Here is a 16,481-nt window from a genome sequence, read left to right on the forward strand (position 1 = left end):
AAGGTAACTTTATTTTAATACCATTTTTTTTTTTTATGTGATGTCCAGCAAACGCATGGAGATCTTCTGGCCATACAGTAATTAACAAATAAAGAAAACCCACTAATATTCTATTAAAATTGCTCTCTTTCCTATAAACACAGTTCCAATGTTGTACATTTATTTTCATAAATATGATATTGAGTTGTATTGTTTGAAATTGTGAATAATTTTAATACATTTGCTGTCCCACTTTGCTGTAAACTTCTTAATGAGACAAAAATAAATTGTAATAATAATAAACATATAATAAAACGTTATAAAAAGCCAATAAAATGCCTTAATTTGAAGAACGTACCGAGAACTGCAAATGATGTTAAAACCCAAACAAATCCTCTGAGGAGCATCTTCTCAGGCGAATGTCTGATATTAAACTAATTTTACCACGGTTCTTACAGAAATAAAAAGCTCTTAATGCGACTTTAAATGTTAAAAAGACAAGAACTATGTACACAAACTTCGCCTGTAGCTGGAGCCATAACGGACTAATGCAGCACTGATGCTCCTCCTGACCGCGGCTGTAATGAACCCTGTGTTCTCCTGTAACCCGGTGTAACAGCAGAAGCCTAAATAAAGACATTAAGAGGAAACAGGAGGTGAGAAGAGCCTGGAGGTCCGACATAAATCACCTGAAATATTCATTCACCTGAGCACCACCTCTCTCATTCACACCCGCTTTGAGGCGGATCCTGGTTCAGCTCAGAAGAGGAGGTTTAAAACCTTCACACCACCACAAAACAGTGTAATATCCATCAAAACTACAGTGTTTTATAGAGTACATCATCCTCACAGTCCAAAATCATCTAAAACAAAGTTTAAGGAACTGATTTGTAAAGATACTCAAGTAAAAGTACTTCAGGCTCAAACCCAATTTCATAAAGTTGGTACAGAAGAAACATACACATAAAAACAGACAACAATGATGTGCAAATTTTCTGTGTGAAAAACTAAAGTGTAGTTCATCAACTGTGTTAAAAATATTTCTGATGAAGGTCAGGGAAGATCTTCTAGAAGGGGTAGAATGAACTAGTGATCAGAAGGTTGCTGGGTTAAACCCCACCACTGCCAAAGTTGTCACTGTTAGATCCCTTAACCAGTGGCGTAACTAGGAGCTCAAGGGCCACAGTGCAAAAAAAAATGTTGGGCCCCCTCAACAGATGTCATATATATATATATTTGATGTATCTGTATATATAAATGCTATATCAGAATTAATATTTTACGTAACAAAAATATTGTAAATATAATAATAACGACCTGGCGAGTGCAGCCAATGGGCAGTGCAGTGGGGGGTTTAGTTCATGTCGTGGAGGGCCCCCACCCGCCATGGGCCCCAGTGCACCTGTCCCCCCTGCCCCCCCCGGTAGTTACGCCCCTGCCCTTAACCCATAACGGTAAGCTGCTTTGAATAAAAGCATCCACTAAAGGCCGTAACGTAAATGTAAATCCTACGTAAATGTTCCAGTATGTTGATGTTCTTTCTCCTTTATAGTCGTTTCATTAGAAGGTTATTGGGTTTTTTCCTCTTGTTTTATCTTTACATGTAATAATTATACAGTACACGCTGAAAGCAAAGTGGATCACAAGCTGCAGGAGGTGAAACATGTTGAATGTGTGTATCTATGCATATAAAGTCACAGTGATGGCAAAATCTAATACAATACTCTCCCCTCTGGAAACATCAGCTCATTTACTCAAGAACTGCACAGATATTTTACAGTTTTTAAGATGACAATCCACTTGGAAATCTGAGAAGAATGATATTGTTATTGATGTACATTCAAAATGCCAACTTCTAGCACTTCGACAGGTTTGGCTCCTTCAGAGAACAAAGAACACAAGTATAAATCTACAGAATCCTTTGATGTATCTACAGCATACAGATTGTAAGATATGTACAACAATACCAAGCAGTCAGTCAGAAGCTCCATCACTCTTGCTCTGCCTTTTACACCGTATTGCTTCTTGTATTTCTGTTTTTTTTTTTCTAATATACAAACTCGTGCATGCAAAAACCCCAAAAGACTAAAAAGAAATTCAGAAATAATCTTCCACATCAGGATTTTATCCGTGAAACGCCTTGTGTGCGAGTACATCCCAGAGTCCTGCACATTACCATCCTGATGCAGCTTGATGGAAAAAAGAAAAACAATTTCTCTCCTCCAGTCAGTAAGACATTGTTCTCACGGAGCAAAAAAAAAAAGCTGGCAGATTTGTCCATGTAAACGTCCACCCACTCCACGGTCCGAACGCACACTCCTTCATTAAGTAATTCCCGTTTCTATATATTAAATATATACACATCTGCACGTTATGTAATAGTTCACAGTTCGTTTAGATTATTCCGAAATCACGCCGAATCAGTGAAGAAAAAAAAAACAGGGGAAAAGAACCCCAAAATGTAAACCGCACTAAATCAAGTCAAATCCTGTACCTGACAATCAAAACAAATGATTCAATCAATATTAATCTAAACTTAATTAATCAGTACAGCTACAGTCATACAGTTACAGTCGTACCACTATGGCTACAACAACCCAGCTGGAACTCAGGTTCAAGTAATTCTACTCTTCATTCGCTTTCATTCCTCCACCTCCATCGAACATCTTGAACAGCTCATTCTAGGCTCGAGTCATCGTGAGGTTACAGGATGTCGATAGCTTGGTGTCGCTTTCCATAATCCACGGCACGATCTCCGGGAAGTTCTCGGTCCTCGTCGTCTGAAAAACACAGAAACGAAAAGGTAGGATGAGTGAAAAAAAGGACTCGAGGAAGCATGCAAAACTAGCACTAAGATGGCTGTGGACCATTCAAATACGCAGCACTGGTACCAGTGATGGGAGGATCATATTTATTATCAGATATTTTATTAAGCAAATCATATATGTCTTATTTAAAGCATAAACCAGCCAAAGTACTACACAAAGCAGTTGAACTGTTTCAGGTATTGATGTTCCGGTTCATTCCAGAGTTTTTCAGTGGGCCTGAGGTCAGGGATCTGTGCAGGACACTGGAATTTCTTTTAACTGAGATTTTCTTCATGTCTTTAATGAGCTCGCTTTGTGCACAAGGGCACAGTCATGCTGGAACTGGAAAAAATCCTTCCCTAAACTGTTCCTGCAAAGTAAGAAGCATGTAATTTCCTTCATAATTGATTTATTCCACCTGTTAGCAGTTGTTGTAGCTGAAACACATGAATACAAGAATTAGAAGGGGTGTCCCAATACTTTTGTCCTTATTAAGACAGGTTGATGTGAGGAGTTGTGACGAGTGTACAATAGACACAACAGACAAGACGAATCAGCACACGCAGACACACATTTTCTACTCGGCACAAACCGTACAACCCGACAGACAGCGACGACACAAGCTGAAAGCTGGACGTTCTGGGCCGACTAAACGTGCAACAGAGAGGACGGAGGAGGAAGAGCGACGGGAGGAACAGCCGGCCATCTCCGAGCCTCACCTTGGGCGTCTTCCTCGCCGCCGTCACCGTCCTCCTCCTCGTTGTAGGCCAGTTCGGCCTGCTTGTCGGCCTCGTACTCGCCCACGTTGCCGTCGTCCCCGTTGTAGTCCGCCAGCTTGGAGGCCCGCTGCGGATCTACGGGGGACTCGTTCTCGTCAAAGAAGCGGCCTGAGCAGGTCGGACGAACGGAAGGAGAGGAAGGCGGAGAGAGGAGAGGAAGAAGAAAACAGGGGAAAAAAGGAAGCGGTCAGTCAAGATTAAGAGGAAAACAGAGTAGTAGTAGTAAAGGTAAATCATTCATATGCTGTAAAAATGGAAAACAGAAGAGGGCTAGTTTATCTACTAGCACTGGGATCCAGGGTCAAATTCCCAGTGGTGCTATCGGTCGGTTGGGTGTCTACAAACAGACGTGATTGGCTATGTCTGGGGGGAAAGGGTTGATTGGTGTCCTGCCAAATGTACACGCTTTTATCCAAAGCGACTTACAGTACTGTGACAGTTTATTGAGGGTTAAGGGTCTTGCTCAAGGGCTCCTGGCAGTGTCAGGGCTTGAACCAGCAACCTTCAGATTACTGGTCCAGGATGAATTGGTGGTAAACCATGAAAATGATGATGATGGTCTTTAAGAGGAGAAGGAAAGAATAAGAAATGAAAAATGAAAGAGAGACTAAGGAACGATGGACTGCAGTCACGTGTGCGCACCTACACCCTCATCATGGCCTTATTTTGATTCTTCATGCTGTGACTGCATCTTTCAGACCTGTATAACCCCACACACACTCTCTGGGACACGAACGCACAGCCGCTCCGATACTTACTCTGCCTGTGTCGGAGGGGTGCAGCTGGCACAGGATCCCGCTGGGGTTCGATAGGGTTGGGCAGAACCTGTGCAGGGTTTGGAGGAGGAGGCAGCGCTGCACCCTGGTCATCCGGACCTGGACATTAACACATTTGCACACGTTTAGACAAAATTTACTGAACAGACAATAAGAACCTGAGTGGAACGACTGCCTGGGTAGAAAAAGCAGAGTTGGGTTCTTCTTAACTACACCTGTAAATCAGACCGGATCACATGTATCTGATCGGAGAAATATTTAGACTATGCTGTAAAAATACATGCTGCATCTTAGAAAACACTTTTGGTGATTAAGAAAGGACTTTAAGCTCATGTATCTATTCCTGGTTAGTGATTATTAGGACTGAATACTGCTGATAACACTAACTAGAAAGTTGGCATTAATGTTTTAGGGGTAAAGCCCTGACTACGTTATACAAATTGTCAATACTGTCTTGTTTTCTCCTCACCTCTCTGCTGGCGTCGCTGCTCGCCGAATTCATCTACTTGGACGGCTGCTTTGTTGTCCTCATCCATCACCACAGGTCTGTCCACCACCGGCTGGGGCACCTGCTGCTGTACAGGTACCGGGTTCTGCACCATGCCGGCCCCTCCATCCTGGGGAAGGTCTGGAAGGTCTGGAGGGAGACCGGGAGGTGCATCAAAGCCAGCTCCTTCTCCTCCACCGTTGCCAATGCCAGCTTCCTGCCGTGCTCCATTCTCAACCACAGCGTCTGCCCCAGGTTCAGGAATAAAGCCCACTTCGGGTCTTGGTCCGGCATCCACGCCGGCTCCAGCTCCTTCTTTCATGCCGACGCCGGCACCAACCCCGAGTTCATCTTCAACAACATTTTGTTCGTCTTTTAGCAGCACGCCGTCCGCCTTCGGCTCCACGCGGTTCTGCGTGATCACTGGCTTCTTCAGACCTGGAGGAAGATTAATGGTGTTTTTAACAGGTAATTATTTGTTTTTTGTGACCAGCACAATAGGATTCATGGGATTGACCTTTGCAAAGCAGACCTTAAAAAACCCAATCATGTTAGGGCACAAAATCCAAAATGAGTAACATGCATATAGTATAAATAGAGTTTTGTTTAACTTATTTGATGGTTTATTTATCAAAATAGCAAGTTCTATTATACATGTACGTGTTTTGATTCGTGCTAATTGAGGCATGAGCAAAAAGAGGGCGCAAATTCAAAGCAGACCAGCAGAGGGCAGTGCAGGTCCAATACAGTTAAAAAGCCCTGCTGTACATATTTCTCTAAATAAACTCAAAACTACTATTAAAAGGTGAATATAAAAATATATTGCCATGGAGCCATGCTGGTGACATCATAAAAATAATAATAAATAATAATAATGCATGGCCACAACAAAATAAGGGCGTGGGAATGAGATAAAGTCACGGGAACGAGATCCTAATGCAGACCATGACTTAGTAAGGTAGGGTGTGGCAACACAGATCTTTTATTTTGGCCACAGCTAACACATTTATTATAAATAAGTGTTCAAGAAAGGTAAACTCAGCCTTATATAAGCTAAAGTCGTAGCCATGCATTAGAATTTCTTACCAATGTGTTAATACGATGTTATTTATTTATTTAGATGTTTTACACGGTGTTTACACAATGTTTATATTCACGGCAGGAAGGGAAGATAATTTTTTTATCAGTCTACAGCCCCTGTCAAGCATTGTTTTAGTTAATTATTTTAATATGCATTCTTTTAGACCATTTTGTTTAAAGAAATCGATGATTGTTTCTGGTATTGGTTGGTATTTGAATACATTGTAATTCTCGTAAGTATTACTACGACGTGGCCACACACTATTTATATTTATACCAAATGTCACCAAGGGGTTCAGTGTATTACACATAACTCAGTGGCACATCTAAGAAGCGTAGGATGTCCTGGAGGAAAAAAACACACACATAGATTGTAAGGCTGCCTCTTCAAAAGACTAAAAAGCATCAAATAAAAGAAACCTACACTCTGACTAAGCAGTGAGATTAACAGGCGTAAAAGTGCCCTTGGTGTGTGGAAATCTAGATCCTAATGGCTGGCAAAAATAAGATTAGCCCTTGTTAGTTCTCACCGAAGTGCATCTCGTCCACTTTCCCCACTTCACTGTCTTCTATTCCAGGCATGCCAGCATCACTTCCTGGCTTCACCATCTCATCTGTCACAGGCAAGATTCAAAAGAGTCACCAGGAAGCAAAATATCTCGTTCATTTATTATGACTAACGAACTAAAACAAGCAGCTTGCAGCTTTAATCCCTGGTGAAGCCCAGACTCATTTATACCTTTCAGATCCTGGCCGTCGTGCTGCTGTGAGGCCTGCGGGCGGCGCTCCTTGGCGGCCACGGTGCCATGCTGTGTCTGGGAAGCCGCCGCGGCGTCCTTATTGGAGTCCGCTTTGTCCTTGAGAGTCAAATAAAGAAAATGATGCTGGAGGTGGAAGTGTTGGAAATGATTTCATAAAGCAGAAAAAAAAAATTTGCTGGACAAATTTGACTTTGGTTTGGATTTGGAAACGGCGTGTGGTAAGAGTTGTGTAGGAATGGAGTCATTTCACATGCACACGGGTGCCCACCGCTGCGGAGTGCTGGAACTCGTGAGTTACGACAACCGGCCGTGCCTGAGGAACTGAAGGAGGGAACATCGGACAGGGTTCTTTCCCACTTCAGCTACAATATGCGATATCGGGGACTGGTTTTAGGTGCCTGTGCGAGTGTGTGTGTGTGTGTATGGGGGGGGTGTCACATGACTCTCTGTACATGTTAGGGCTCTGTGTGGGAACCCAACACTGGCGGATGATAAGAAGCAGGTCTAGACTGGACACATCTCAGAAAGGATGTTTGATCTGATCCCTGATCAGACCGAGGGACAGGGTGCCAATCCATCGCAAGGCTTCAGCCATTTCCATCTCTTAGACTTAGCCGATCATGTCTGTGTGGACACCGGGCCGGCTGATAGCATGCGGCTGAATAGAAAACTACTTTCTAACACGTTTAATCTGATGAATCTAATCTGACGTGATAGAGAACGTGATAGCAATTGAAGTCTGGAGATGTAAAGACCTCGGCGTCCACCCGGAGCAGGTGTCGTTACCTGATTGTATTTGGCAGCTTTTTGTTCCATCGACTTCCTGCTCTCCTCGTACTCCTCTTTAAGCTGAGCTATCTGTCGTCCGCACTGCATGCTACAGAAGGATACGCGCACGCACGCACACACACACACACACACACAAACAAAGTAAGCAGAACTAGTAGTCGCAAAAACACAATTATTATATGTAAGTGTTGGTCTTAAATCCCACATTAGCCCGGTACTGTTCACCTAGAATTTTCACCCTGAGTGCTTTTCCACTTTCCCAGTACAATAATGGAACCCATAATGGCCATAAAGTCAGGGGTCAAGTGCATGAGAGCTTTTATTCTCACCTCTCGTACTCCATCTTCCTCTCTAGGTTAGTGTTGTTCTTTTTGAGCTCTTTAAGCTGTTCTTCCTGCCGTACAATTTCCTGCTTCAGCCCCTTCATCTGCTCTAGAGATGCAAACACACACAGAAAGGGTTAAAAACGGAACACATAGCACGACCGAGCATCAGTGCTTACAGCTTTTTATGCAAAAAAAACTCACTAGCACATTGAACACGAGTTTGTGCGGACGCCCGGCCACGATCGGACAATCAGGCGTGTTTGAGGGAGGGAAGGTCGAGCGGGGTCTGTTCTGGCTGTGATATGCAGTATGCGATCTCCAGGAATGATGGTGTGTGTGTGTGTGTGTGTGTGTGTGTTGGGGGGGGGTTGCCAGTGAAACAGGACCCGCCGGATAAAGCAGTTAATTTATTTCTGAACTCTCTCTCACCTTTTAGTCTGGTAGTTTCAGTTGACTGGAACGTGACATCGCTCTGCAGCTTGAGCTATAAAACAAAAGGAAAAACCTTGAAGTTAAGGGCGGTAAAACCTGCTAGCCAACCAGTGTTGAGATCTTAAGCTCTACAATTCAAATCTCAACTCTGCTATCAGCCTGCTGGGCACCCTACACAGACGCACAAATGGCTGTGTGCCTGTAGGAGGAGGGACCATGGCTGAAACAGGGTTCAACCCCCTGCATACTTGTACATGTAGACAGCGTTAGTGGTGGGCTCTAATAGATGTGTGATCTTTCTAAACACGTGTTTAAAAAATGTCAAGCTTGATTTGAAGATCATTTGGGAACAGAACAAATGCACCCGTTTATCTGAACGTTGCTTTACATGCTACAGTTTGCTAACAACACAGCACACAACGCCTTGAGCAAACAGCCGCGGTCAGACCACGCAGAGACCAAATAAAAGGGCGCTCCCCCTCAGCCGCCAGACTCGAAAGCTCCCAGGCAGTCCGGGATGCATATTAATACAGAAAACAAAAGGAGGAGGGAACCCCCGGAGCACAGCGCCGGGTCGCCACAGGGCTTCTCCGGCTTCACAGATGGGCTCAGACAGCGAAGGGCTCAGCTGGGTCACACGACCCCGGGGAATCTCAGGGGTTTTATCATCAGAACGTGATACAGAGTACGAGCACTCCTCCAAAAGTAGGTAAACATAACATCAAAAAATGGCATGAATGACATGCAGTACAGTGAGCACAAAAGAACAAAGCATAGCGAAGCACACTGTGATTCTGTGAGACCGAACGCTGAGAGGAATACTGACAAATGTGAGAATCTGGAAAAACCTGTTCGGTTTCAGGTGGGGCTTGTGGCCTACAGTGTACATAAGAAACCAGCCTGCCATCCAAACAGACCAACTTCTAACCATGGCAAACATCTGTTATCTAGACTAATACGTCAGCTAACTGATATATCATCATAAATCATTGCCACCTTCACAGGAGCATAAATAAATAAAGCTTCAGTGTCCAGATCAATAAAGAAAAACTTCCCTAACTGAGACACATGCATGAGAACGTGTTGTATGGAACACAAACCGACTAATATGGAACAAAAAGGGTCTGAATTTAAATATTGGGTGTTACTCTTCCCCTTTTATCCTCCAATGTACGTAGATCATCATTTCACATTTCTGATTGTGAATCCGCTGCTGCTTAGTCTCTTACGCTACCCCAGTACTGCTGAGATACAAGTTCAAATCTAAGCACTGCTGTCAGTCGACTGGTTGTCTACACAGACATGATGGACAGATGCCCTGTCCAGGGTATTCCTGCCTTTAACCCAGTGTTTCCTGGTGGAACTGGACCTCTCACGACCCTGACCAGGTTAAATCGATTGATTGGCACAAACAAAAAGGCAGAAAAATTATACAACGATATCATGTTAAACAAGCGTAACATTATTTAACTACTATGGTATGGTAATAAGTATGGTTTTAATTTTTTGGCAATTGTTTGGGGAAGGCCCTTTCCTTTGATTTTAACCCCACTAAACACCTACGAAATGAACTGGAACATCAACAGTGACAACATTGTCTGTGAATCCTGTGGAAAGCCTTCACAGAAGAGTAGAAACTCTTGTATTACCGCCCTTGGGTGTAGTGCATGGTCTGGTGTCCACATACTTTTGGCAATATACCGCCTGCACAAAATACCCCCGGTGCCATATAGTACAATAAGAACAGAGCGACCCCAGTGCACCCACCTTTTCTTCTGAACACTTTTTGTTGAGAGCATCACGTGCCTGCAGCTTCCCCTCGAGGATGCTGTAGTCGCCGTCCTTCTGATCGATCTGGCGCCGGTGTGTGTCCACCTGCACAACACAGTAACGGGTCAAAAATCTGGTCAGAAACAGGCTGACATTTTCACATCATGATTCCAGCTTTTATTTAATGATCATTTAGTCATTTTGTTTGAACATTAGATTCATAACTTCCCATTACTGGTGTTAATGATTAACAGATGAACCCATAAACGACACAGTAGTCAGTGTTCGGTTAATCCTGTCTCTTAAAAAAGTCAAATTAATTTTCAACCACTGAAACCACTGATTTGAATCAAGAGCGGAAGCTACAGATCTCATCATGATCACTACAGTTTTAACTCCACTACGAAAACTTCTGCTCTACATCATTTAAATCATGAACAATGGAACTGTTTTGCATTAAACTTCAGTCAGTATGTAGTAACATTATGTGGATATTTTGTTCCATGCCCCAATACAAAGGTAGAAATTTGCTTATTATCGTGTAATAACGACACTAACGATGTCAGGAAGAGCTTTAGGACACTCTAATTAACTGTTTGCTTACTGTGCTGTAACAGTAAGCTGTAGCCTAGTGGTTAAAGTACTGGACTAGTAATCAGAAGGTCGCTGGTTCAAGCCCCACTGCCAGGTTGCTCAGACTGTATACTGTAACTGTACTGCAAGTCGCTCACAGCGAGAAGGTTCTGGGTTTGATTCCCAGGTGGAGCAGTTTGTGTCCTTTCTGTGTGGAGTTTGTATGTTCTCCCAGTGACTGCGTGGGTTTCCTCCCACAGTACAAAGGCATTTAAGTGAGGTGCACTGGAGATGGGTAACCTGTAACTACCTGTCCTGTCATTAATGGAGGAAATAAACACTGTATAAATACACTGTTTTTGCATTAAATTAAGCATTAAGAGCTGTTGATATGAAACTTTGTGATGTAATTTATATTTTGTTGGGATTTAGGCTGTGAGGTCGTCGGTCGGTTAGCAGGTGAAAGAAATTGGCAAGATTTGCTTCCCTACCAGCCATAAATATCCATTCATTAGTAGCTGTAGAGCTGAATGACAAGAAGAGCAATATTTATATTCGAAAACACTAAACTTTCATTTTAAAAAATGGTTATAAACTGATTCTAATATAAAACGAAATGCAGGATAAAAGCACACATGCAGGCACAGAGTTTCCATACCAATAAAGTGAAGCTACTCATAAGCAGAGTTCCTAATCATGAGGTTTGTAAGACCTTATTTTTTGACATGTAAATCAATACATGGAACTGATTTTATTTTTCAATGCTGTAACCTGGCAACCGTACTAATAAAGCAAACAAACGAGCCGTAAATTAGCAACGCTCAAACAGAGATTCGGGTGACAAGCGCAGAATAAGTTTGGTGTACACTTCACCTGTGATTTGAACACCTGACACCTAAAAAGAAAAAGAAAGCGTCATTGAGAATCACCCCCACGCTCAAAATGTAAAACACTTCTATGAATTTTATTTGAAAATAAAAAGGGGAATCAGTCCATCTCTGGGGCAACACACACACACACACACACACACACACTATCTCTTTCCGACTGAAGCTCCTGCCATCCGCTCTATAATAAACAACCCTTATATGAAGTCACTTGGATATTTCGTCTTGCAGTACTAATTCCCTGCTCAGCACTTTTACAGAACCGGTCAAGGTCTTCACGCTGGGTGGCACGTGGTGCAGTGGGTAGTGCTGTGGCCTTACAGCAAGAAGGGCCCGGGTTTGATTCCAGGGCCCTTTCTGTGTAGACTTTGCATGTTCTCAAACCCCAGGTGAGAGGTGTTTCGCGTTCCTTTCACAAGTCCGAAGATGAGCAGTCTGGTCAGTTAGTTAGAGCTGCTAGAAATTACACTAAGAATTGAATTGAAAGCCTTGATTTGTCATATATACATATACAGACGTACAGCAGAACAAAATTCTTTCTTCACACATCCCAGCGTGTTTGGAAGCTGGGGTCAGTCATTACCTCTGGAGCCAATAGGGTTAAAAGCCTTGCTCAGGGGCCCAACAGTGGCAACTTGATAGAACCTTTCGATTGACAGCTCAAAGCTCTACCCACTAGGCTACCCAAGTGTGTGTGTGCTGTGATGGACTGGATGGGTTAAGAGCCTTGCTCAAGGGCCCAACAGTGGCAACAGTATCAAACCTTTCACATTATTGCCCAAAGCTCTCTACCCACTAGGCTACCCAAGTGTGTGTGTGTGTGTGTGCTGGAATGGACTGGCTGTCTGTCTGGTATGTTTCCTGGCCCATCGCGACCCTGACCAGGACAAAGCAGTGGTAAAACAGTGAATGAATGAATGAATGAATGAATAGCCATTCCTGCTACTCAGTCACATGTGGATGAACTGACCTGTGTGATGAGCTCGGAGTTGCGCCTCTCCAGGCGGTTGCGCGCTGCGTCGGTGCGCTTCACCTGCGCCTGCGCCTCGGCCAGCTCATCCAGGACGCGTCCGTGCTGCCTCGACACGCTCCAGTAGTTGTAGGACAGGACCACGATCAGTACCATCAGGCCGATCAGGATTAGCGAAGGGAGCCGACCTCCGCGCCGATTCGCTCCGAACCCGACCATGGCGAGAATCAGACTGGATGGTGTGTGTGTGGGGGGGGGGGGGGAGTCTTAATGTGAATATGTTACACGTCGGTGGATGAACGACAAAAGACGTGAGGCGAACAGGCCGGTCTGATGAGTTACTTCTCCTCCTTCCGCACACTTGGCGTTTTCTTATTCCATTTCCTTGTTTACATTCGGAGCAGCACCAACCCGGCTGCGGATGATGCGCATCAACCCGGCTGATGTGGCACTTTAGCTAGCGGCGCTGCATCGTCTGGACCTCGGTGGAGCTTTTAAAAGTTTACAGTCTCGACCTCACACTGACACGGTGACACTAATCCGCATAATAGAGACCTGTTAGGTATCTGAGCGCGGTGTGATTATTATTATTATTACTGACAGCAGAGCCTGGACGCGGGTGTCCACGAATCACAGCAGCTCCGCTAATGTAAACACAACTAACGTTTCACCACACAAGCTAACTAGCCACGGCTACTAGCGTTACTACCCAACATCACACTGCAGCTAATTCAGCCCGACTCGCCCCTGAACACAAGCACACACCCCCATATACCCCGAAAATTACAATTCCACAACCCGAAACCGCCTCCGTCCCGTTCTTTAACCGATAAACGAGCGCAATTCGTGACAGAACTCGTCCCGACGATCCAGGCAGGTCGTCCAGACTCCAGCGTGTCAGTTGCAGCCTACAAACTGACAGACCCAGCGTCCAATCAGATTGGTCCGTTTCCAGCTCGCTCGCTTGCCATTGGGCGAAACGGGAGCGAAGGCGGGACCTTAGTTCTGTATTGACAGTGTACTGTATTAAACCTGTGCAAAATGAATCTTCTCAGTGAGTCGAGTCGTTTGATTCGGTTCTAGAAACCGATTCGATTCCCTAAATGGTTCGCACAGAGAGGGAGAGAATACATAGAACGAATGAAATGTCTATTTCTATTTTATAATATAAAACAAAACAATTAAGGGTTTTAAATGTTTCTTTTTCTTTTTTTTTTTTAAAGATTTATACTTTGATTTTCTTCTCTTCGTTTCACATGTAAAACAAAACAAAAACTTCTGCAGATACATGACATATATACCGAGGAGTGAAAATTTAAGTAAAAAACAAAAACAGAAAACTAAAAACTGTCAACATAAAAAGGGTAAAAATAAAATGTTTATTTTTCTTAAGTTATATATTTAACTTATATCACATTTGCCGCATTTAGCAGACGCTTTTTTCCACTTATGACAGAATACAATTTGAGCTATTAAGGGCCTTGCTCAGGGGCCCAACACTGACAACTTGGTGGTGGTGGTGGTGGGGCTTGAACCATCAACCTACTGATTACTAGTTCAGTACCTTAACCACTGAGCTACAACTGTACAGCTACAAGTGTATACAGAGGAAGGTGGTAGTATATCCTAAACAAGGTGCCATTCTATTGCATGGGGGAAACATTTACACCTTCACCCAGTCACACACACACACACACCTGGAGGATTTGTTGAAACCCACACAGCCACAAGAAGACCGTGTGTAAGCTCTCACAGTCAGTGAAAGGAAGCGAGAAAGAAATACCTGAAGAGGTATTACTGTGAAGTGTATAGAATTAAATAAACAGTAAAGAATACATACAAACTCGAAATCATTTTGAGTCTAAATGAAAAACATCTAGTTCTTTTGACAAAAGTCCATGCGCAATATTATTCCACCCTAATCTCAGTACTTGGTAAACATCCCTTTGCCTTAATAACCTATAATAAGCAATTTAATTCATCCATTTATTCATTCATGAGCTGTTTTACCACCTGTCAGGGTCGCAGTGGGTCTGATTCATTGGGCAAAGGAAGGAAACACCCCGGGCAGGTCGCCAGTCCATCACAGGGCAACACACAAACACACACACACTTCTTGCTGTGAGGCGACAGCGCTACCCTCTGCACCACCGTGTTTCCCCGTAAGCAGTTTCAGTAAGCGTAAACAAGCGTAACACCTCTCGTGTGAAATCTCCACCCATTCTTCTTCAAGTACACAGGAAAGTAAAAAAAAAAGTCACACACGTGTTACAAATTGATATTTTTTTATTAGTAACACTGAAAAGAATAACACATTGAGGTAAGTTAACTAATCCAACGACGTGGAGTTGTTTGACCTGCAGTGGCACACAATGATCTCCCAGGAGCATCCAGTTAAAAATCATGTGTCCTCAGGTTCACAGCTTTGCTAGGAATAAAGTTTTTACTGGTCTTATTTTAGAACTTAAATAGTTTCCCCAAATTTATTTTAATTTTTTTAATACAGCTCTGAAAAGCAAACTCCAACTCGCAAACATTTAACCAAAAAATCCCCCTGAAAATGAACGAATACGTCGATGTTTTAAAGTCTTTTTTTTAACATGAGCTGAGCTGAGATGCACTTTAATGCATTATGAGTGCTTGAGTGCTACGGTTCCTGCTGATGAGAGCCTTGGCACGACATTTGAAAGTTCCGTGAGCGTAAGTCCTGATCCTCGGGGAACCGTGAGATCAGAGTATCGTTTCCCTGCTCACACCGATGAGGCTTCGAGGTCGATAAGGAAGGTCGTGACACGGGTTTCCGCTAGGATCCGCTTGGACTGATACCTGAGATTTATCACACCGGCGTAAGGACGGGGAACTCAGCGCCCCGCAGCTTTGTAGATGCAGATCCTCGTGAGTGTTCTTTCTGAGGCTGCTTCTTATTCGCTGGGAGTGTGACATCACCTGTGTAAAGAGATTTAAAAACAGGAATCACCTGTCAGTCGGGGTGTAGATTATTTGCTTAGGCAAAGTCTGCTGGCAGCACAACGGCATTGCTAACTGAGGAGGGTCAACAACCAACAGTCACTTCTTTTTACCGACCAGCAGTGGATTTTCAGAGTCTTCACTTACCATAAGCCACTTTGTTCAGCGCTCGGTTTGAGCGGTGCGGTAACACATCATCAAAGTGCGAATATGAGCTGAATCTGCATTTGTGTGGAATAACCATCAGATCCAGAGTGAAAGCGCCACATGTGTCTGTGTTTATCTGGATTTTTCTCACTGTTTCACTTTTAAACTTGTGTTACAGCTCGAGCTTCTGAGAAATTGTGAGAATCAGAATCAGCTTCTCCCCGAGTCTAAATCACTTAATGTAGTAAAAGAAGGAGACAGGCGCACTAAACTTCTCTTCATTATTACTGCTCATAAGTTCCTCCACTGATGAAATTCCTCACTCATTGTTTTAGTATAATAAGTCACATTCAGCTTTGTTCACGTTAAATGTTGTTCGTATGGCCTGAGTCACTTTTACTGCAAAATATCAAACAATATCGTCTCATTGAAGGAGCTTTGGAAAGGTCAGCGGCAAACTGAGCCACTCGATTGCCCTTAACCCATTATTTTGATATACACATGCACGGCTTCTGCATCTTTATACGTCCGTTATTTATAATTCTCTGTACGGATAAAATCTACACTGCTGTTGTATCCTGGGTTCGAAAGCAGGTTTGATCGTTCCTACCTGATCCAGTATGCTGGCGCTGAAAATGGCCTCCTCCATGTGTTTCTCGTCCGATTTGATGACACACTTGATGCTGTTGACCACCTGCTGTACTTCAGGAGGGAGGCCGCAGCTGGAGTGCTCCAGGAACCGGGCCACGAGGATCTTGGTGTCTTTGTAGGTCTGGAGATCGGCGAGCGAGTGGGGGCGCTCGCTGGAGGCGGGGTGCAGCGCGCGGTCTTTCAGGTTCAAGTCCGGCTTCTCGCAGTCTTTCTTTTTCTTAGTTCCACGACTGCTGTGTTTAGCGCACTGGGGCGCCGCATCGTCCGAAGGCGCTGTGGACACAAGATGCCAAATCAGAT

The 16,481-nt window shown here is 43.8% G+C and overlaps 2 protein-coding genes across 4 annotated transcripts in view; both read right to left on the reverse strand.

Annotated features, from left to right (window-relative positions):
- Positions 1 to 1,712: 1,712 nt before the first annotated feature.
- golm2 (golgi membrane protein 2) lies at positions 1,713 to 13,188 on the reverse strand. Of its 2 annotated transcripts, XM_062989927.1 has the most exons (11): positions 12,417 to 13,188; positions 9,984 to 10,091; positions 8,214 to 8,268; positions 7,788 to 7,890; positions 7,456 to 7,546; positions 6,648 to 6,765; positions 6,439 to 6,522; positions 4,811 to 5,266; positions 4,324 to 4,440; positions 3,506 to 3,673; positions 1,713 to 2,759 (listed from the first exon to the last, which is right to left on the reverse strand). In XM_062989927.1, the coding sequence occupies exons 1-11, from the start codon at positions 12,633 to 12,635 to the stop codon at positions 2,683 to 2,685; spliced, it is 1,596 nt and encodes a 531-aa protein (XP_062845997.1). In that variant the 5' UTR covers positions 12,636 to 13,188; the 3' UTR covers positions 1,713 to 2,682. The 2 variants fall into 2 exon arrangements, with proteins under 2 accessions (XP_062845997.1, XP_062845998.1); XM_062989928.1 differs by lacking the exon at positions 3,506 to 3,673 and having other exon boundaries at positions 12,417 to 13,186.
- A 1,496-nt stretch (positions 13,189 to 14,684) lies between these two features.
- Positions 14,685 to 16,481, reverse strand: part of fam189a1 (family with sequence similarity 189 member A1) — a 71,637-nt gene continuing 69,840 nt past the window's right edge. For both annotated transcript variants that reach the window (XM_062989680.1, XM_062989679.1), the window contains exons 10-11: positions 16,141 to 16,454; positions 14,685 to 15,362 (exon numbers count right to left, since the gene is read on the reverse strand). In XM_062989680.1, coding sequence (XP_062845750.1) covers positions 15,147 to 15,362; positions 16,141 to 16,454 — 530 coding nt within the window. In that variant the 3' untranslated portion in view covers positions 14,685 to 15,146. The remainder of the gene's footprint in view (positions 15,363 to 16,140; positions 16,455 to 16,481) is intronic.

The sequence above is a fragment of the Trichomycterus rosablanca genome, chromosome 27, assembly GCF_030014385.1.
Source record: "Trichomycterus rosablanca isolate fTriRos1 chromosome 27, fTriRos1.hap1, whole genome shotgun sequence".
NCBI lineage: Eukaryota > Metazoa > Chordata > Actinopteri > Siluriformes > Trichomycteridae > Trichomycterus > Trichomycterus rosablanca.